This window comes from Cyprinodon tularosa, unplaced genomic scaffold (assembly GCF_016077235.1).
Source record: "Cyprinodon tularosa strain WSP-4 unplaced genomic scaffold, ASM1607723v1 ctg1359, whole genome shotgun sequence".
NCBI classification, from domain to species: domain Eukaryota; kingdom Metazoa; phylum Chordata; class Actinopteri; order Cyprinodontiformes; family Cyprinodontidae; genus Cyprinodon; species Cyprinodon tularosa.
In genome coordinates, this window is record NW_024038177.1 from 67098 (window position 1) to 90503 (window position 23406).

A 23406-nucleotide genomic window follows, 5' to 3' on the forward strand; every position below is an offset into this window, starting at 1 on the left:
GGAACCTTGAACCTAAATGAGTCTGGTTTCCTTTCCAAAACATCTGACCCTGGAAAACAGCTTTTCATTAGTCTCATTGTCTCTGGTTCTTCTTGCCTTCCTTTATTCTGGTTCTGATTAGGTCAGAATACTGTCAACCCTGTTGTGATTTTAAGTTCAATGCCTATCCAGGTTGGGCGGCATATTGATGCTGTGAATAACTGTTATATTCAGTTCCCAGCCAGCTGAGTTTTAACCTTTTCCTCCAGATGCTTCAATGTGTTTTTTCTTCTTTATTCAGATTGATTCACTGCAGTTTATCAGAGATCAGCTGTGCTTCTCTGGTCTCAGCTCTGAATTCCAACCCCTCAAACCTGACAGAACTGGACCTGAGCGGCAACTACGACCTGAAAGATGGTGGAGTGAAGCAGCTCTGTTGTTTTCTCCAGTCTCCCCTCTGCAAACTACAAAAATTGAGGTAAATCACCACCTTTTAGTTAAGTGCTGATATTTCTGAGGGTAAAATTGTGTTGACTCTAAACTGCAGACATGTGGCTGATATTCTACTGATCCACGTTGAGGATCTTCAGGCTAAAGTCTGATTTCTTCTTTACTGCTTTGATCACGTTAACGTTTATTTCTTTTTCAAATTCCTCTCTTGATTTATTCAATAATAAGCAGGAAACATGAAAGAATGAGTTAAATTTAAGTACGGGGTTGCAGCATTATCCTGAACAATTCTTTTCTCTCATGTAAATGGGGGCACTGCAAGAAAATAATTTCCTGCCATGGATTAATAAAGTAATTCTGATTCTGATTATATTATGATTTAATTCTTCTTTCCAGAGTTAAAATAATGTTCTTACATTTTACTAATTTAATCAATTGGACGATTCACACCAAACTCTACAACCTGTGAAAATGTCATTGGTTTTGTCTGCTTATGCTTGCTTTGAAATGTTCCTAAATAGTGAAAGCATCCTCTGATGGTCTGGGTCATGATATCCTGTAATCTAGTTTGGAGCATTGGGTGAGGATCTGATGAAGAGCCGTGCAGTGGTTGAGATCCTTTCAAAGTCATTGAACATTTTGTGTCATTCTGGGGAATTTCTTTGTCTTCCACTGCTCCTCTTTTATCCAATTCAATTCAGTTTATTTATATTGCGCCAATTATCAACACATGTAATCTCAAGGCACTTTACAGTTCACCAGATCATACAGTCAAATTGAATCAAAGTTTTCTATCTAAGGAACATCAATTGATTCAATTCACTCATTGACTCAGATGCAATCCCTCACACTAAGCATGCTTGTAGCGACAGTGGAGAGAAAATTCTCCCTTTTAACAGAATGAAACCTCTGGTAGAACCATGCTCAGTGTGAGTGGCCATCTGCTGAGGCCGGCTGGGGTTCAGTGAGACAGAGGCAGAGATACAAAAAGCAGCTGTAAAAGGCGGCCATGTCCAGGAAAAACACACAGCCAGGTAGACTAGCTCTTAGCCAACTCCCATGTCAGAGGATGAAGACAGCACATCCAGCCAGTCACAGTCAGAGAAACAGGACTACACTGGAAAAACAGTAGAACAAGTCTATGGGATGCCAGTAATGGTGAGCAGGACTGTATAAGCTTTGTCAAAAAGCTGCTAATAAATCTGCAGATTGAGTGTTACATCCTCAGTTTGGGACATAAGGAACAATCATTTCTCGGATATAAGATGGCCATTTAAGGCTTCATATGTGTGTTGGAGGCTTTTAAAGAGAAGCTAGGATAGGAGAGATATGATCTCTGTTTTTAATTTTCATCAGAATTCTGGCTGCAGCATTTTGGATCAGCTGAAGGCTTTAAACTACAGTTTGTGGACTCCCTGATAGTAAGAAATTCCAATAGTGCAGCCTTGAAGTAACAAATTCATAGACTAGTTTCTCAGCATCACCCTGAACAGGATATTTCTAATTTGTTATTCCACAGATAAAAGAAGGACATTCCAGAAACCTCTTTGATATGGGATTTAAATGTCAGGTCCTGATCAAAAATGACACCAAGGTGTTTTACTTTATTGTCTGAAATACGTTTCATCCCGTCCAAATAAAGTGCTTGACTAATTAACTTCTTGTTTAAAGACTCTTGTGCAAAGACTATAACTTCTGTTTTGTCTACATTCAGAGGCAGAAAGTTAAGGGTCATCCAGGTTTTTATGTCTTCAATACATGCCTGTAATCTATGTAATGGGTTAGCTTCATCTGGATTTATAGACATATTTAGCTGGGTATCATCAGCATAACAGTGGAAGTTAATCCCATGCTGTCAAATAACCCTACTGATTGGAACCATATATATATTAAAGAGAATTGGTCCTAGCACTGATCCCTGTGCTACTCCACAGGGAACCTTTGAGCATGAGGAAGATTTGTTATTAAAGGAAAACACAGTTTTTTATTACATTTGGCCCTTGGTTTTATGTTATTACATGTTGTTCTACTCACAATATTGAGTATTGTGTCATTTGGAGCTGTTCTGAAGATATTCCATTAGGTTATATCCAAGTAACGTCTTCCTATGGGCGAATGAGTTGAAGGCACAAACTGAACTTGGCTAAACTTCTTTCTCTCCCTCCCTTGACTCTTTTCCAACTTGTCCTTCTTCCTCTCCTCTGTCCTGCTCTCTGTGTCAGATGTTTAGTTATTCATCTGCCTCCTTTAGTGATAATGGTATATGTAATAAGTGTAGTATTTTTGTAGCTTTTGAGGCAAGGGTGTAAGAATTAGAATCCAGGCTTCAGGCTGTCGAATTTCCAGGAGTTAAAGTAGGCCCCCCACATAGCTGTCCTCCAAATGTGCCTGAGCCGCCAGGCAATTGGGTACTGTACGCAAAAAGCGTAGTCGTGGATCTCTGCCCACTGGTCACCACCTACACGTTCCCATTTCTAACCTGTTTTCCCCACTCAGTGACACACCACAGAAACGTGGCATTAGAGACACCAGGGACCATAGTCACATGTTTGCCAGGGTCCAGAACCGGCGATATCAAATCCTACCTGAAACTGCTGGCTAAGGATAAAGTTAAATACAGTAAGATTGTTATTCACCCTGGCGGTAATTACACCAGATTATGCCGATCGGAGGTCACTGAAACTATTGTTGCTTTTATATGTAAGTTTGCTAAAACAGTGTCGGACTCCGTAGTTTTCTCTGGTCCCCTCCCTGATCTGACGTGAGATGACATGTTAACCCGCATGTCATCATTCAACTGCTGGTTGTCTAGGTGGTGTACCGAAAACAACGTGGGCTTCATTAATATTTGGCAATCCTTTTGGGGAAAGCCTGGTCTGATTCGGAGAGACAGCATCCATCCTCTTGGATGGTCCACCTTCTTTCTAGGAATTTGGCTACATTTGTTAGTGCTCCAAAACCCTGACCATCCAGGGTGCAGACCAGGAAGCAGAGTTGTAGTTTAACACACATCTCTGCAGCTTCTCTACTGTTACCCACTCTTTACTCCATCCAGATAGTTTCTTGCCCATGAAAAATCTAATAAATTGTCATGATTGTTTAAAGATATCTGACCCACATGCAGAGAACCACTCAGAGAACCAGGGGAAAGTTAAACAGGTTTATTGAGGAAATGAGTACAGTAGTTGGATCTACAACTCAGTGAACTGGTGAACCGGAACTGGAAAGTCTGGAGAGTAGATCACAGTGATCAGTTCAGGGACTGTATGAAAATGGACAGAGACTTGAATTACTGTTGAGCGGGACTCAACAGATGAGGGTTACTTTTTATCCTTAATTCACTCATGATGTGGGTTTTATCCAAAGAAATGGGAACAGCAGGGAACTTGTTGGAGAGGGGACAGGTAGACATTCGTTTGACACGGATGAGCAATGGAGCGGACTGCACTTTGATTTCTGAAAAAGGAGGACTTGTTACGGCAAATGTGATTGTTTAGCCCCTGCTCAAAGATTTAACTCGTCTTAATCTTTCTGAGGGAGAAGGCCAGGCATCCTGTTACACAGAAAGCTTCCTGCCGAAAGGCAAAGAGCAAAAACAATAAAGACTCAGAGAAACAAAGGCTTAGGTTAGACTCGGCTAATCTCAGCTGGCTAGAGTACCCTACAAACTGGCAAACACTCTGGTCGTGGAGGTAGTGACAGTACACAGCTCAAATAACTCTTCAGTACAGATCCAACGAGCCTTCAGATGTGCAGGAGGGGCTAACGAGGAATTAGGGCACCAGCTTGCTGGTGAGGAAAAAAACACACAAACAACCCATACAAACAGGGATTTCTAACAGTAACCCCACCCCACCCCCCCCCCCCCCCCCCCCACTCCCCACCCCCCCCCCCCCCCAGCGGCGACTAGCCACACGGCGGTCCAGCAGAGCCAGAGGGCTGAGATGAACGAAAGTCTCTTATTAAAGATGGATCCAAAATGAAAGATCCTGGGACCAAAAATCCTCCCAGTCGACTAAATACTGCCACCTTTGTTCACGGCGATGGGCTTCAACGATCCTGTGAATGGTGTACACAGGGTGACCGTCAACATCCAAGGGGGGAGGGGGCTCAGCTGGTGCACACAAGGGGCTGGAAAGGACATGCTTAAGTTGGGAGACATGAAAGAAAGGGTGGATCCTGAGAGTGGAGGGGAGGCGAAGGTGGACAGCAGAAGGGCCGATGGTCCTTTCCACCACATAAGGGTCGATTAAGTACAGAGACATCTTCCTGGACATTACCGAATAGGGGAATGTCCCATGTAGAGAGCCAAACCCTTTGGTCCAGAATGACCGTAGGGGCAACCCTCCTCCTATGGTCAGCCCACCTACGGTTCTGCTATGCAGACCATCCGAGAGCTGCTGCAGTCCTGCTCCGGAATGCCCTGCAGCAGCAGATGTGTTGCTGAACAAAGGGAACTGCAATGTCAGCCTCCTCAGCCGGAAAAAGGGGAGGCTGATAACCAATAGAAACTTCAAAAGGGGAGAGTCCGGTAGTTGATGAGATCTGAGTGTTGTGGGCATACTCAACCCAGGGGAGAAACTGGCTCCAATTGGTGGGGTTTGTAGCTGACAGGCACCTGAGGCTGGCTTCCAACTCCTGGATCATGCGCTCGAGTTGACCATTTGACTGGGGATGATAGCCAGAAGTAAGTGAGTGAGGATATCTTGGGGAATCCCATGAGGGCGGAAAACATGCTTGACCAGGAGTTGGGCTGTTTGAGGAGCTGTGGGTAGTTTTCTCAGCAAAACAAGGTGTCAGGCCTTAGAGAAATGGTTGATAATGGTGAGAATGGTGGTCATACCTTTGGAGGTGGGTATTCCAGTGATGAAGTCTATGGCAATGTGAGACCAGGGTCTCTTTTGAATGGGCAAAGGATGTAGTAATCTGGCAGGAGGCTGATGAGAGGACTTGTTCCGAGCTTAGGTCGGGCAGGCTAACACGAACTCCTTAACATCCTTCTTTAAGGAGGGCAACCAAAAACATCAATTAATGAGAGCCACAGTCCGGCTCATACCTGAATGAGCAGAAAACTTGAAGGTATGAAGCCAGCTTATAACCTGTGCACGATTTGTAGAAGGGACAAAAATTCTGTTGGGTGGACCAGTCCCGTGGTCAGGCTCAGACTGCTGAGCCTGTTTAACAAGATCTTCAATCTCCCATAACAGCGGCAAAAGAGCAGCTAGGAGGGAGAATAGGTGCAGGAGACTTCTCAGAATCATCAGAACGAACTGTCTGGAGAAAGCATCGGGTTTAATGTTTCGAGATCCAGGACAGTAGGAAATTGAGAGGTTAAACCGGGAGAAAGACAGAGACCAAAGGGATTGACGAGGGTTTAGTCTCTTAGCGGATTGAATGTAGAAGAGGTTTTTGTGATCTGTCCAACAGGGTGAGCTGCTCCCTCTAGCCAGTGTCTCCATTCCTCGAGCGCAAGCATAATTGCTATAGCTCTCGGTCCACAACATCACAATTCCTCTCTGTCGGGAATAGTCTGCAAGAGAAGAAAGCACATCAGCATCAGAAATCTGGGAGAGGATGGCTCCAACTCCTGAATCGGAAGCATCAACTTCCAAAATGAACTGTTTAGTGAGGCAAGGTTAAATAACAATGGGAGCATTTGCAAAAAGTTCCTTTAACCAATTGAATGCAGCCTCAGCCTGAGAGGACCAGACAAAGGGGTCTTGGTAGAAGTGAGTGATGTTAGAGGTGGAGCTGTATGGCTGTACTTACGCATAAAACGACGATAGAAGTTTGCAAACCCAAAAACCTCTGTAGTTGTTTCCTAGTTTCGGGAGTGGGCCAACATAGAACTGCTCTTATCTCTTCCTCAGTGGGTGTTACCTGTCTGCCCTCAAAGATGAAGCCCAGGAAGGAGACTGACGCACATTTCTCAGCCTTAACATAGAGCTTGTTCTCCAGAAGGCACTGAAGTACTTGCCAGATGTGGATCCTGTGCTCTGACAGGTCTTTAGAAAAAATTAGAATGTCATCAATATAAACAAAAACGAAAATGTTCAGAAAGGCTCTCAGGACATCATTGACTAGTGCCTGAAAGCAAGCAGGTGCGTTAGTCAAACCAAAAGGCATAACCAGGTATTCAAAGTGTCCAATTTGGGTTTTAAAGGTGGTCTTCCATTCTTCTCCCTCCCTTATACGAAGAAGATGATAAGCATTTCTGAGATCCAATTTGGTGAACACTGTAGCTCCTTGGACAGGCTCAAAAGCGGAGGATAAAGGGGGCAAACGGAATTCTTCTTTACTGCAATTTGGTTCAGACCTCTGTAATCTATACAGGGTCTCAGGGAACCATCCTTCTTACCCATGAAAAAAAAAAACAGCTTCACGAGGTGAGGATGAAGGTCGGATGATACCAGCTGCCAGGGACTCCTGATGTATTTTTCCATTGTCTCGATTTCAGGCTTGGAGATATTGAACAGGCTGCTGCTGGGTAGAGGTGCTCCAGGGAGCAGGTCAATGGCACAATCATAAGGTCTGTGTGGAGGCAGAGAACAGGCTTTAGACTTGCTAAATACCTGAAAAAGGTCATGGTAATCGGCAGGAACAGAGAGAGATCAGGTGGGTCTGCCTCACATCCCTCAGCCGGTTAAAAACCTGGCGGAACTGTGTATCGGAGACAACGAGAGTGACAGTTAACAGACCATGAATCTATATTTCTGTTGTTCTAGTTGATTACAGGGTTATGTAAATAAAGCCATCAAACCGTAAAATTAAGGCAGAATTGGCAGTGGGAAAAACGTAGAAGGAGATGTGCTCAATATGATTACCAGATACAGTCAGTTGAATGGGTTCAACCTGATGGGTTGTTTGGGGCAGATTTCTGCCGTCTAAAGCAAAAACTCGAAGGGGGGCCTGTAGAGGTATGGTCTTGATACCCATCTGTTGCACAAAGGAAGAATCTATTAAATTTTGTTCACAGCCAGAGTCGATGAGTGCTGACAGTGGGAGAGAATTCAGAATCAGAAGAGATGCGGGCAAATGTAGATGAGGAGAAGTGAGAGAAATTTTCTGGTCTGGCCAGTATCCTCACCTCTACCGGTAGACCCTGGCTTTTAGCAGAAGGGGGCAAGTGGAAACAAAATGACCGGCTTCACCACATTATAAACAGAGCTTAGCCTGCATGTTTTCTCCAGAAGGAAGCTAATAAAAACACCTTGATCTGGACCTTCACTCATCATTAGAACATGTTCTAGTTCTGCTTGGTTTACTACGTTAAATTGATAATTTTTCAGTGTTGTGCCATATGCCATGATCATACGTTTTGGACAGTGGGAACCAGTGTCCATATTTCATCCTGATAGGATGACCAGAGAAGAAAATGCAGCTTTGGTAAATAACATTGGGGATTTGACAGCCCCCCCTTTTTCAGCCAAAGCAGTCACAAGCAGTCACATGGAAACAGCGGGGGTGTGAAAACCCCTGTGAGGACGACAAACCACAGAGCACACAGGATTCTGCCTCTCTTTTCCCCTCTTCTGCTCCAGCACCTCCCCCTGGTCCCTTCTGCTCCGCGCCCCAAAGCTGGGGTTTACTGTGGCCCACATGGAGATGCGGGCCCCGGGGGAACCCAGATCCCCAGAACCACAAGGATGAGTCAGAACTCTAAAAACCCTTTAAATGCGAAAACAAACTTTTGCAAACTTTTTCTCTTGAGTTTCGAACTTACAGAGCCAAATTGGATGAGGACCATCCCCGGGGGACCCCTCTGTGAGACTCAGACAAAAAATTTCCCTGACTGCAGGGTTTTCCTTTTTTCCCGTATTCGGCTGGTTTTTTTCCGCCCGGGGGATTCTGCCCTGCGCCTCCACCGCCATTTTTCCCAGCTACACCCGGAGATCAGCCCTTCCCCCCCGGGAGATAATCCACCGGGATCCCGCGGAAATTTTCCCCACATCGATAAAATCCAATCCAATACCATTTTTCTGGTCCCTTCACGCCGCTCTGCCGATATCCCGGTCAAACCCTGACTTCGGGTTCGTTCTACCCGGGCTAAGGCAGCAACCCCCCGCCCCCGGTCAATCAACTCTCCCGTAAACTTTGGACTCCTGAATACCCGCTCTCTCACAAACAAGGGTCACTCACCGGGAATCCATCAATGACCGAAAGCTGGACTTCCTCTCCCTCAGGGAAATTTGGGGGCAACAACCAAAAGACTTCTCCCAGCTAAACCCCCCCTCTCCCCCGGGTTTGTTTCCCATCTTTCCCGGGTTTTCCCCCGGGCCGGGGGGGAGGTCTCGCGTTACTTCATCGCGAGAAGGAAATTTTGCGCCTCTTTCTTTTCCCCTTTTTTTCCGCTCATGGAAGCTTTGCATTTGAACTGCCGGTCCCTCCAATATTTTTTCCATATCACTGTCCCCCAAACCACATATGACTTTTTAAATAATTTTATCCATATATTCCCACCTACTACTCTCTCCCTAATGTCATTCTCCTCGGTGATTTCAATATCCATATGGAAAATGTAAACCCTTTCACTCACCAGAGCTTTTCCTCCTCCTGGACATTCTGGATTTCATCAGTTTTTGTTTTTCCCACCCCATAAAAAAGGACTTTCGCTGGACTTGTTTTTTGCTGCTCGGGTTTAACCCATCAAAACGATCTGCTGTGATTCCATTTTCAGATTACTTATTTTATCCTTCAACTTTTCCCCTGTCTCTCCCATAATAAAAGCCTGTCCGCCAGATTTCCCAATCCCAATCCCTGCCCTTTCCTCCCCACCACCTTGTCACCCACTACAACTCTGGGCTTTCCAATATTTCAATTCCCTTGCCCCTCCCCCCCGGTCTTATCCTTTTCCCGCTCGCCCCTTGGTTTACCCCTTTAGCCCCCGCCTCATGAAACCCAAAGTGGGCAAGGAAAACGCCTCCACAAAAAAACTGGTCCTCCAACAAAAAGAAATGCATAAAACTATTACTTCAATAAAAAAATTTCAATAGCCATTACAAAATCAAATTACTATTTTTGCCCTTTATCTTTCCAATGATGGAAAATTTCCCAAGTCTCTCTTTTCCAAAGCATAAATTTGCCCCCCCCCTGACCCCCTGCCTTCGTACAGTTTTCTACTCAGACCTGAATTCTTTTCAACCTTCTTTAATGAAAAAATCTGCTCCATTCCCCAGCAATTACTATGACCGCCTTGTCCCCCAAAACCCCCCCCCTCCGCCCCCCCCCCTAGCCAGTTTCCATTTCCCCCTTCCCTACTGCCCACTTTTTTAAAAAATTTTTGCCCCTCTTTTCAAAAATCCAAGCCTCTCCCTGTTCTCTTTGCCCCCCCTTCCCACAGCTCTGGTCAAAACCTGTCTTACCTCCCTCCCCCCCCTTCATTACTTCCTTTTTCATTCCTCACTCTCTTCGGTATTGTTCCTTCACTTTTTAAAACGCATCTGCTCCCCGTTCTGAAAAAACCCCGGGTTCTGATCCCACTAACTTTTTAAAAAATTTTGTCCCATTTCTAATTTCCCTTTATCTCTAAAATAATTGAAAAAAATGTGCTCTCAACTCCCCACCTTTCTTACCCTAAAGTCTTTCAGCCTTTCCAGTCTGGTTTTGCCCTCTCATAGGCTGAAACTGCCTAATAAAAATCACAAACAATCTCCTTATAGCTGCTGACTCCCAATCCTCTCCATCCTCATCCCTTTTGATCCAGTGCAGCCTTTTATACAATTTCTCATCCCATTCTCCTCAATAGTTATCCTCTCTTGGCATCTCTCACATCCTTTTTGACTGGTTCCGCTCAATCTCTCCGACCGCACCGTTTATTCAGCTCAAATCTTTTCACTTCGCACCCTTCCCCCGTCACTTCTGGTGTTCCTCAAGGGTCAGTTCTTGGCCCCCCCTTTCATCAAATACCTTCTTCCCCCCTTTGGGGTATTTCCGGAAATTTAACATTCACTTTTAAAGTTACGGATACACCCAGCTTTTTTTTATCCAGTAAACCCACTTCCTCACTCCCCCCCCTTTTCCCTTACTAAATGCCTACTTGAAATTAAAGACTGGTTCCCTCAAACTTTCCCTTAAACTAAACAGTGATAAAACAGAAACCTCCCCGTTGCCACTAAACCACCCTATCAAAAATCAAAAAATTTCTCATACCCCTTTAAACTCCTTTTGTTTCCCCCCTCCCCTCGGTCAAGAGTCGGTGTCTTTTCCCACTCCTCCCTCTCCTTTCAGTCTCACATAAATAAAATTACCAGGGTTTCATACTTCCACCTTCGCAACATTTAAACCGTCTCCGTTCTCCTCCCACTCATACTGCCTCTGTCCTTTATCCACACCTCATCACCTCCCGATTGATTATTGCAAAAATTTTCTTCTTTTTGGCCCCCCCTCTAAATCTCTCCCTAAACTTCAACTTCTTCAGAACCAGCTGCCGTGTCATCCCGGGAAACCCCCCCTTCCATCATATTTCCCCCGTTATTTACCCAAATCCATTGGCTCCCATTCAATTCAGAATTTAATTTAAATCCTTCCTATACTTTCAAAACCTCCATAACCTTGCTCCTCCATATTGTCAGACCCCCCTTTACATTGCCCCCCCTCCTCACGCTCCCTTTGATCCTCCCCTCCATCCACCTCACGTACCCCCAGCCGACTTGTCCCATGGGGGGCAGAGCCTCACCGCTCTGCTCCCCACTCTGGAACTCACTTCCCCCACCTCCGCAGTATTTACTCTCTCCCCTTATTTAAACCAGACTCAAAAAAACCCATCTGTTCCAGCTGCTTATCTGTAATACTGCTCTTTTCCCCATCCTGATTGTTTTTTTTTTTTATGTTCTGTATCTGTATTTTTTTTTTCATCTCTTTTTATTGATTTTTTTTTTATTTTTTGTAAAATAACTTTTGGGTCCCAAAAAAGGCGCTGTTTTTAAAAAAAATAAAAAAAATGTATTTTTAAAAATACTTAGCTAAAGGTTTTTGTTCTTTATTAAAACAAATCATTCAAAAACATTATTTGGGCCCAAAAAATGTTTTATTACCTCATGGATTTGCATTGTGAAATTTGGGGGCTAAAACAACCAAATTTTTTTAAAAATTTGTGAAAAACTAATTTGATCATATCCTAAAAATTTTTCCGATAAACTTTGGTTTTTAAAAAGAATCCTCTTAGACTGTAAAAATGTTTTTCAACCCTTTTCCCTTTCCTTTTTTTACATAGTGGTTTTGTTTAGTTTAGTTTTACTAGTCTTAGTTGAGAGGTTTTAAAATGAAATACGTTTGACTTGGATGAAGATTTTTGTTAAAAAATCTTTTTGAACAGAATTGTGGTGAATTTATTCCATTATTGCAGAAATAACTGCTAGTTGTGCTTGAATCACCTTTTATCTATTTTTTGACACGCAGTTAGTAAGACTGTTTTGTCATAAAAAGAAATTTAAAACTGAAATAATAATTTTTTAAATAGATTTTTACCCCCCCTACGGGAGGGCAATAACACTTAAATTTTTCAAAAAATAAACCCCCGCAGGTGGGAATGGGGAAAGTTATAGAAACACAACATCTGAGACTTAATTAATAAATAAAAGTAGAAAAAATATATATTTTTCTACTTTTATTAATTTTATTTTTTCATTATTTCAGTTTTAACCTGTCTCTCCTGTTGCTTCAACATGTCTTATATTCTTTATTTAGATTGGATATCTGCAGTTTGTCAGAGATCAGCTGTGCTTCTCTGGTCTCAGCTCTGAAGTCCAACCCCTCCCATCTGACAGAACTGGATCTGGGCGAGAACATCAACCTGAAAGATCGTGGAGTGAAGCAGCTCTGCAATTTTCTCCAGTCCCCTCTCTGCAAACTACAGACTTTGAGGTCAGTCACTAGGGGTGTAAATCACACCCATTATGGCAATTCGATTCAGTATTGATTTCCTGACCCAACGATTCGATTATTTTCGATAGTCAAGAATACATCATGATTCAATTCGATTAATTCATTTTTTTAGAAACAACAGCAAATAACAAAAGTAGAAAGGTTGCATTCCACCTATACCTATTTAAACCTCATTCACTGAAAAATAATAATACCTCTGTGTTATAGAGACTGAAAGGCCTTGCAGCAAAAAAATACTGCACAAAATCAGTGCAATGAGTGCAATGCAATACCTCGGCTCCAGAGTGTCAATGTCCCCGCCCCCTCCACAGATGCTCCGCTGCACCTCTCCTGCAGACAGGAGGCCAGCTTGTTTTGTTTTTATGACCGAAACTCCAGAAAACAATCGTGAAGTTTGAACGGCTAGAAGAGTGAGGTGCGCGAAAACGCTGGGACCCTTTTTCCACCTGGATCCCCACTCTTTTTGGCCCTCATGTCCGTTGTCGGACTATACTCGCCCCCACTTACTCGCCGCCTTGGCCGTATCTAGACCCACAGCGCATAGCACAGACCATGCTTCAATATTGAGCATAAATCAAAAATGTCTGTGTTAAGCTTACTGCAACACACTGTTGTAAGAGTATAACCACGAAGTGATGTAGGAGGGCAAAATAGGTTTAGCGCCACGGCAGCACGGGAGGGAGAATTATGTCCAGGAGCAAATGGATAAAAAAGACCGGAGAAAAAAAAAATGAAATGATACTCTTGCGGACGTATCGATGCATCGGATCATCGGCTGTCGGATCGATGCATTGATAAAAAACGATTATTATTCACACCCCTATCAGTGACCATCTTTTAGTTTATTCCTGATATTTCTGATAGTAAAGTTGACATACATATGGCTGATATTCTACTGATCGACACTTAGGATCTTCAGGCTAAGGTCTGATTTCTTCTTCACTGCTTTTATCCAGTTAAAGCTTATTTCTTTTTCAAACTTACTTTCATGATTTATTCAATAACAAGCAGGAAACATGAAACAATTAGTTAAATTTCAATATGGAGTTGCAGCATTATCCAGAACAAATTTTCTCTCTTCTGTAAATTGTTGCACTGCAGGAAAATAGTGTCCTTCCAGTGATTACTAAAGTAATTCTAATTTTCGTTATTATATTATTTAATCCCTCTTTTTAGGGGGGAAATGTTGTTCTTATAGTTTACAAATGCTGTGTATTGGTGATTCACACCAAACGCTACAACCTGTAAAAATTTCACCGGGTTTGTCTCCATATGCTTGCTTTGAAATGTTACCGGCCAGTGAAAGCAGCCTTTGATAGAGTGTTCCATAATATCCTGTTATATGGTTTGGAGAATTGGGTGGGGATCTGAGGATGAGCAGTGCAGTGGTTCACATCCTTTCAAAGTCATTGAACATTTGGTGCCAGTCTGGGAAATTCTTTGTCCTCCACTGCTCCTCTTTTATATGGAGTTCCTCAGGGTTCTGTTTTAGGCTCCCTTCTTTTTACTCTTTATCTGCTCCCACTGGGATCCTTAGGAAACATGGGGTTTCTTGTCACTTTGATGGACATGATACTAAGATCTCCTGCTGAGGCGAAACAAAAACTCTGTTGAATCTCTTCTGAAATGTTTGGGTGATATGAGAGCATGAATGGCTTTAAAATTTTTAAATTTTAATTTAAAAAAAGAAGAAAGTGATGGTTTTTTTTAGGCACTTCAGACAGCCTATCTTTACACCGGGGGTATCTGGATAATTCTGTAAAACCAATGGCCTATGCACAGCCATCTTAACTTTGACAAAGTTAAGCTGTTGGTCAAATCCAGTTTGTCCCTACAAATACTATATGATATTAAATAAGGAGTTTTGTAATTTCCCATCTCCAATGAACGCAACACAGGTACGAGGCTATGACCAAAGAGGAAGTTTATGGAAGCGGCACTCATCCATGTTTTATTTGCTCTCAATGCTGATACCTTTTAGAGTTGTCACAGATGACAGCTGGTATTAAAGAAAGAAGCAAGATAATCATTCTCCTATGGTGGCTGGCAGGGGACAGAAGGAGCAACTATGGAATGGGTAATCAGAGAAGGTATTTAAATCTGTTATGTTTTCATAATTATGTATTTGTTTTGTGTCATTTTCAGCGTACATTACCATGGGATCATAATTTGTTGTGGTTAAACCTCCCACACACTTTTCAATAGGTTTGTGGTGCGCTTTAAAGTTGGAGAAACTCTGCTCTGTCATCATCTTTGTGTCTAGCTCTTGTGCTCCACTCAGCAGGTTGATGTTTTCCCATTATACTTTTTTCCCATGGCTTTCTCAGCACTCAATACATAATAAACTTTTTGTTCTTCCACTTCATGAAAGTTGGTGTTGAAACTTTTTTTTTCTACAAAAAAATACTATATCATATCGAAATAAATATTCCATTATCTTTATGTTTTTTTTTTCTTTTTTGCATGAAGACCCAGATGAAAAGAGTAAAAAGAGCTTCTTGGAATATTTATATTTTTAATTCCTCTTTTTCTGTCTGTCAGGATTTGTGGTTTGTGGACCCTAATGCAGAGGCGGGAGGCAGAGGTGTGTTACTTGTGATTTAATTAACAACTGAGGCAGGAATCCAAAAATAAATCCAATGAGAAAAAAGTTAAACCAACCAGAAAACATGGAGACATCGGGGGGGAAGACTATCATGAGGAGGAAGACTCAGAGAGACGAAGTTGGAGGAAGTTTGAGGAGGAACCAGCACTGAAGAACTGCACAGAGAGAGTGAGGGAGACTGAAACAAAGAGAGGGCTAATAATCAGAAAGGAGCTAGGGTAAAAGGGGAACACAAGAGGGCAACAAATAAAAACCTGAAAATAACTACAAAACACAACAAAACAAGAATTAAACAACTGAATCTAGAAAACATGGAACAGAGTAAAACAGAATACACAAAAGAAAACATAACAGAACCAAGACTGTGACAGTATCAATTGATTTAGGATGTTGGTTAGGATGTGTGAATTACCAGCAATGGCTCTGATGGAACTTTTTTATTGTTGCATTATTTTGTAAAACTTTAATTTCATTTGTGTGTATCTGGATGTGTTCATCATTATCACCCTGCTAAATAAAAAAGTTATAATTTATTATCATTAACATTTAATAAAATCATATGAAATGCAGTTCCAGACTAATCGTGTGTCTGGTGATGTCACAAGTAACGTTATGTTCCAGTTGACACAGATTTGTTCTGCCTGCTCCCGTTCTGCTAGAGTGCAAACCTTTCTATCTTCTAAACAAGAACAAACTTGGTGAGAACAGGGGTTCAAACTTGTGTTCATATATCAGTTTCAGCCCTAAGAGTCAATAAAACATGAAAGAATGCCTCTTCCACACAAAATCCTCTTTCACTGGTCATAGAGCTGTTTCTGTGTTGCATTCAGTGGAGCTTGAAAAAAAATTAAAAACCTTTCTATTATTTAATATTGTAGCATGGCTCATTTAATTTTTCCTAGTAACAAAAAAAAGATCTGGTGCTGGAACCGGGGATGAAGGCCAGGAGATGCTACTGGTTTAGTTGTTAAAGTCCATTTGAATCCCAGCAGAACAACTGAAGGTCCAAATGAAATCTTCTAGCAACATGTGTTGTTTGTTTCCAAGGATCTTAAAGCTGTAAAGATCAGGAAGGCCTCAGGGTCAGATTCCCATTAGATTGGTTTACTACGTTGATCATTTTTCTGGGACTTTAGCTTAAATATTTTTTATACTTTTATTTATTTTTTCATGATTTTACTTTTAGACTGTCTCTCCAGTTGCTTCAACATGTCTTTTACTCTTTAATCAGATTGGATCTCTGCAGTTTGTCAGAGATCAGCTGTCCTTCTCTGGTCTCAGCTCTGAAGTCCAACCCCTCGCATCTGATAGAACTGGACCTGAGCAACAACAAAGACCTGAAAGATCGAGGAGTGAAGCAGCTCTGTGGTTTTCTCCAGTCTCCCCTCTGCAAACTACAGACATTGAGGTCAGTTACCATCTTTTAGTTTAGTGCAGGTAGTTTTGATAGCAAAGTTGTGTTGACTCTATACTGCAGTCATATGGCTGATATTCTACTTATCCACATTGAGGATCTTCAGGCTAAAGCCCTATTTCTTCTTCACTGTTTTGATGCAGTTAAAGGTTATTTTCTCTCATGATTTATTCAATAAGCAGGAAAATGATACAATAAGTTGAATTTCTGTGTGGGGTGGCAGCATTATCCAGAACTTCCCAGAATCCAGTGAATTTAGTGTTGATAATGCAGAAAATTCCCACTCCCAGCAACATTTAATGATGTTGCGTCGACACGAGTAGCAGTGTGGAACGAAGGAAGAATCAAAGAACCTCTCTAAGACTTCAGTGTCAAAAAATGGGGACAGATGGAACCAGAATTAAAGGTGAGACAGTCAGTAGGAAAGCTCAAAATCTTTCATAAAATAACATAAACAAACAGAACAGAAGTGCTCTACTATGGTTCTGCGGTTCACAGCAACTGTAGAAGGGGGGCGGGGCACCACCCAATCTCTGACACTTTGGTTAAAGAGAAACCCTTTCATTATCAGAGTGAGTCACTTACCTGGTCCATCCTCTCAATCAAAGGCAGGATAAGCCGATGCACTGCTGAGATGAGGCTTTGAGCTGTCTAGATCATCCCTGATGCAGCAACCCTAATTAGCATGCAGGACTCCGATCAAGGAGAGGGAATAAGATCAGACTGCAGTAGTTCTGGAATCCAGGGGTCCACAGTATGGTCAGGAGTTCCGATCAACACAGGAACGGACAGATCCGGGTTCCAGGAATCCAACAAAGCATGAGGGCAGGTTCAGAGTCTTGTGCGTCGAGCAACCAGCTCAGACAGAAACGCACCTGGGAGGACAGGTTCAGAGTCCTTTGCGTCGAGCAACCAGCTCAGAAAAAACGCACAGACAGGCAGAATCCAGCAGGAGTCCAAAGAAGGTTAAGGCGAACACATCAGATGGGTTCAGACATAGCCAGTAGGTTAGGGGGAATATAATCAGGAAATCAGAATCACTAGGAAATGCAGAAAAAATCGCTCCACTGTTAAGGTAATTGTCATGAACGGCTATATTTTTATAAAGAATTTTCCTGAGACAAACTCAGCTTTATTCAACAATGTGCACTTAACAACAAGTAGACGTACAGCGTATATGCGTCAGCCTGCTCCCGGCTACGGAAGCCCAACCATGCCATATCACTACAGTAATCAACTTGCCTGAAGACACTGGCTCCTGAATAATCTCTGCAGATTAGTGATAATTGGAGACCAGGTAGTGTTAAGCAGGAGAAAGGCTTGAGCAATTAAGGTGAGCAATCAGGGCAGATCATCAAATTCAGGATAACCTGAGCCACCCTAACTATAAGCTTTATCAAAAAGGAAAGTTTTAAGCCTAGCCTTAAAAGTAGACAGGGGGTCTGCCTCACGGACTAAAACTGGTAGTTGGTTCCACAGGAGAGGAGCCTGATAACTAAAAGATCTGCCTCCCATTCTATTTTTAGAAATTCTAGGAACCACTAGTAAACCTGCAGATTGAGAGCGAAGTGCTCTGTTAGGAACATAAGGAACAATCAGATCTCTGATATAAGATGGAGCTTGGCCATTTAAGGCTTTATATGTGAGAAGGAGGATTTTAAATTCTATTCTTGATTTAACAGGAAGCCAATGAAGAGAAGCCAGGATAGGAGAGATGTGATGTTTCTTTTTAATTTTCACCAGAACTCTGGCTGCAGCATTTTGGATCAGCTGAAGGCTTTTAACTACAGTTTGTGGACTTCCTGATAGTAAAGAATTACAATAGTCCAGCCTTGAAGTAACAAATGCATGGACTAGTTTCTCAGCATCACCCCTGGACAGGAGATTTCTATTTTTTGCAATGTTCCTCAGATGAAAGAAGGAAATTCTAGAAACCTCTTTGATATGGGATTTAAATGACAGGTCCTGATCAAAAATAACACCAAGATTTTTTACTTTATTATCAGAAATCAGTTTAATCCCATCCAAATGAAGTGACTGGCTAATCAGCTTCTTTTTCAGAGACTCTGGTCCAAAGACTATAACTTCTGTTTTGTCTGCATTCAGAAGCAGAAAGTTAAGAGTCATCCAGGTTTTTATGTCTTCAAGACATGCCGGTAATCTATGTAATGGGTTAGCTTCATCTGGATTTATAGACAGATATAGCTGGGTATCATCAGCATAACAGTGAAAATTAATCCCATGCTGTCTAATAACTTTACCAATTGGGAGCATGTATAAAGTAAAGAGAATTGGTCCTAGCACTGATCCCTGTGGTACTCCACAGGTAACCTTTGAGCGTGTTGAAGATCTATCATTAACATCAACAAACTGAATTTGAACAGATAGATAAGATTTAAACCAGTCTAGTGCTGTTCCTTTAATTCCAACAAAATATTCAGTAGTACGCAGAGAACTAGCAACCCCATCAACAAACTTCTCTGTGAGTAACACTTGGCTCGACCAATGGGAGGGGGTATTCTGGATCGTTACATCTATGTTGTCAGGGGACTGGGGTCTGGGAACAAGTCTGGGAACAAGTTTATCGTAAGATTTCTTATATACCGTGCCCTTGTTTTTTAGTCTTACAGTAACACAGGACAAAGTGCGTACCTTTTCCACTAAATACAGGACGGGTACTTCTATTTCTAAATACTGAATGATTACGTTTTTCAAGGGCCGGTTGGCAACCCTACATGGAGGATGAAAATGAACTGGAATTCCTGTCATTAGTTTTCAGGGTGTTATGGCTCAGGGTCCTAAAAACTGGACACCATGCCACAGGGTGCAGAGAGAAAGATTGATTTAGGATCAAGCACATGTTAACAATGACTAAAATGGATGGAAGTGTCAGTATCAGTGTGGTAGAGCAAATGACTGGATGTGTCTGTGTGATCATCAGAGTGATGACAATTTTTCTGATTTCATCATCTAAATGGTTGTTTGTAAAGTGAAGACATTTTTCTGGTCCTGTTGAGCTGTTTTGCTAACAGTTAGCTTTAGGGTTAATGTCAGGGTCAGGACATAGAAAGAGTTAAACTGACTGAAAATCAACAGAAGTCAATTCATGATGATGATGATGCTGAAGACAACGACGATGATGATGATGACGATGATATGATTACGATGATAATGAGGATTACCTTGACTGTGATGATGATGATGGTGAAGATGATGATGATGAAGACGATAATGAAGATGACGATGATGATGATTTTAATTATGATGGTGAAAATGATGATGATGATGATGATGATGATGATGATGATGATGATGATGATGATGATGATGATGATGATGATGATGATGATGATGAAGACGACCATGATGACCAAGATAAAGACGATGACTATGACGATAATGATGATGATGGTGACAATGATGACAATGGTGATCATGAGGAAGATGATGATGCACAACAGCAGAGCAGCTATGCGTCCATCGTGGGCATAGAGAGGGAGAGAAAGAGGCAGGTATTTCTATCCTCTGTTTAGGATCCCCATCACCATAACCTGCAAAGAGGAGGAGCAAACAGGGCAGAAACAACAACACACAACCCAGCTCACAAGGCCTAGGGCTGAACAAAGGGTAGCTGACACAAACTGTGTGCTGAGATCCACCTAGGCATGGGCCACTACTAAGCTCCAATAAAAGCAATAGAAAATAAAAAGAATAACACTGAAATACAGACCAAAACATTGAAGATGAAAAGAGGTACAATCAGTGCAGGTCCATCATCAACAGGATGGTAGCTTTACTTTTATTTCATTTTACACTTTATGTGGTGCAGAGTTAGAAAAAATCCTATTGTCAGTTTTTCCAGTATTGTGCAGCGCTACTGTGGAATAATTGATCATCTAGTTGAATTTATCTGCATCCATCTCTGTTTGTTCATGTTTTCTCTAAAGTTCTCCAGAACTGAGCTGAGTTTGTATTGATGGAGCTTCTGGTGGAGCTGACAGAAATAAATTACTGGAGCAGCAGCATGTTGGTATTAATATAGATGAGAGCTCTTTAACTGGTTCTGTTGGACTGTTCTTACCTGCATCCTGTTGGATCAGCTCACATCCTCTTTTTTTCATTCAGATTGATTGGCTGTGGTTTGTCAGAGATCAGCTGTGCTTCTCTGGTCTCAGCTCTGAAGTCAAACTCCTTCCGTCTGACAGAATTGGACCTCAGGAACAACAACCTGCAGGAGTCAGATGTTCAGCAGCTGCAGGATCTTGTAAAGGGTCCAGACTACAAACTGAAGAATCTGTAAGTAGATGGTTGGAGTGAGTCCAGTTGCTGTCAGCAGGATTGTTCTAAACCCAGTTAGTATCAAAGCAAAGATCCAGTGATTCCTGTAAGACTGCAGCTTCTCAGTGGGAGGAGAATGTGACAGGCTTCCTGATTGACACAGATACACCAATCAGCCAATCAGAGGAGACAGAAGCTGGTTTTATTCCTGTGTTTGTGTTGATGTGAAGAAGACTGTTGTTGGTGTGTTCATGTCTCCAGGGAAAAAAAGCTGTATTACAGCTGCCAGCCTTCCAACATGTCTAAAAAAAGTGGTCCTCATCCATCAAACTGTGGGAGCATTAGATCTGATCTCAGACACTTTGTTCTCTCATTTCAACAGGAAACAACTGATCAGTTTCATCTTAGCCACAGCTCTGAGATCAGTCTGAATGCAGCCTGGAAATCAGTGGCTCTGATTTCACAAACCATCATTCCATTTAGTCACCATGTGTTTTTTTCCACAGAGCAGAAGCTCTGCTAAAGTCCACTCAGCACATCTGGACATGTGTCCTTCTGTCATTAGGCTCATCCAGATGTGTTCAGGGACAGTCTCCATGTTTATTAGTCAGCTGATATTTCAGAGACAGATGAGATGTTTGTCAGCAGCAAGTTTCTGTGTCCAAATGGAGCAGCAGCTAACATGCAGCAGCAGTAAATCCATCACTATAGTGTTTTTTGCAGCAATGAAGCCTTCAGGTCTCTCAGCAGATGGTTTTCACTGTGAACTGGGGAAACAACTGCAGAGAAAATAGACTGGATGCTAAAAATATGTTCAGCTGTGTGAGCTGGGAGCTCAGTGTGTTCATTGCTCTTTATGCTGCATTTGCTGCATCACTGACTGACAGCTGAAGGAGAGAGAGAGGCTGGAAACACTCATTGATCTCCTCTGTTCATCCATCTTCTCTCTGCAGGAAGTGGGGGTCCCGATCTTAGTGGAGGAGAGAAGCTGATTTGTGTCCTGATTATCCTCAGAGGTTGAAGCTGGAGTGGTTTGAGTTTAAAGAGTTTAAAGAGACTCTGACTGGATCCTAAAGATTAACTCTAAGATTTGTTTGTTTTCAGTCCTTCTTTTTCTTTGTTTTCATGATCGCCATAATATCATGTTGATATTTTTTTCTCTACAAATTAAAATTGACGATAAAATTATCTATAACATGTGAAAATATGAATTTAAAAAAGAATCCTTAACAGTTTTAACAAACTTTGTTTTCCCAAATATTTTTATTAAATTTTAACACACAGAAGGATAGTACAGCACAGTATATAAAAAAGTTAAGACATACACCAAATTAAGATTACAACAATATAACAGAAGAATAAAACATATAAATAATAAAAATGAAATGCTTCTCAGTTGATATCAGTATCGCTTATACTTGACATCTCATTACCTCCACCCTCTTTCAAAAAGGATAAGAATGGGTAAGGTTTTTACAAACTTTACTTTTAAATTTGGCAGATACTGTTGTAAACCTCAGAAAGATCTTTCTCTGTGATTTAGTATTCTCACTTAACTTCCTGGATCAGATCTGAAAAGCTACTCTGTTTTTCTGATTCTCAGAGAGCTGCAGCAGTTTCAGATGCTGAGATATTTTTTCTTTGGGTGTTTCCTTTATTTCTCACCATTTATTATGTCTCCATGTTCAGCTGCTGAAACTTAGATCCTGCTGAAAATCTTTCTTGATCCTGCTGATGAACCACCACAGTGGCTCATTGTTAGCAGGTTAGCTAAAGCTGGTGTGGAGCGATCCAGGACCTCAGATGGGCTCAGGAAGCCCTTCCAGTCCGGCTCCAGCAGGGTGGAGGAGGGCTGCTGTCATTAAAGAGGAGCTGCTTGGACTGAAAATAGAGTCCAAGGCTGAATCCCATCATTTGGCCTTAACTCTTCCTCACCAACCCTAAGCGAGTGAGCTGTTGGGGGTCCTGGTTGTTCTGAGGATTTGTAGGGGTGTTACCCATTGGTCCTGGGACAGGGATTCTGTTTAGGAAACTGTTTGGAAGCAAAAAAGTTAGAGCTGAGATTGGAAATGTTTGTTTTCTCACTTCCAATGTTTTAATGACACAATAACCAATTATGGTGTCTAATTCAAAATATTCTGATATCTCATGTTGTTTTCAATTGTTAATTATTTTAATCCAGTTTAAAGACAGCAAAAATAGAATATTTCATCAAATATTTTACACCACTAGTTACTATCCTATTGTCCTGGAGGGTAGCAGCTGATCTGGATCAGTGATCATCTGGACAATTGTCTAGTTTCCATTCTGGTGTGAAGCTCATAAATTGCTCATTATTCTATGTTAAGTGTGAGTTTGTGTGTGAACGGTTGTGTGTCTCTGTGTTGCCATGGACGACCTGTCCAGGATGTATGGATCCTATTAAATGGAAAACCTCAAATAAGAAAATCTCATAAAAATACTGCTTGAACTATTTAAGCTTGTTTTATTGTAACCTGTAATAATGTTCAGCACTTTGCTACAAAATGTTTTGTTCCTCAACAGCCCGAAAAATGCATGTCTAATTAAGAAAACATAGATTAAAGAGCTGAATGGAAATCACTTTCTGAATCAATGAACTTGTCTTTACTGGAACAAAAAAAAAAAATCTTTGGTATAGTTGGAAAACCATTTTTAAAAGGAGAACAACTCTGTATTTTTAGCTCGTTAAGTATATCATGTTGTATTTTCAAACAATTTTTGCTTAGTAGAAGAAGTTCAAAAAAATCAAAGGAATATAAAAACCAACATAATTTTT

At 41.7% G+C, this 23406-nt stretch overlaps 1 protein-coding gene across 1 annotated transcript in view; it reads left to right on the top strand.

Annotated features, from left to right (window-relative positions):
* The window catches only part of LOC119778602 (NACHT, LRR and PYD domains-containing protein 12-like), an 81963-nt gene extending 58753 nt beyond the window's left edge, over positions 1-23210 (top strand). The window contains 5 exon segments of the mRNA XM_038277923.1: positions 281-457; positions 12115-12291; positions 16149-16325; positions 20457-20627; positions 21563-23210. Of these exon segments, the coding sequence (XP_038133851.1) occupies positions 281-457; positions 12115-12291; positions 16149-16325; positions 20457-20627; positions 21563-21584 (724 nt within the window). The 3' untranslated portion in view covers positions 21585-23210.
* Positions 23211-23406: the final 196 nt, after the last annotated feature.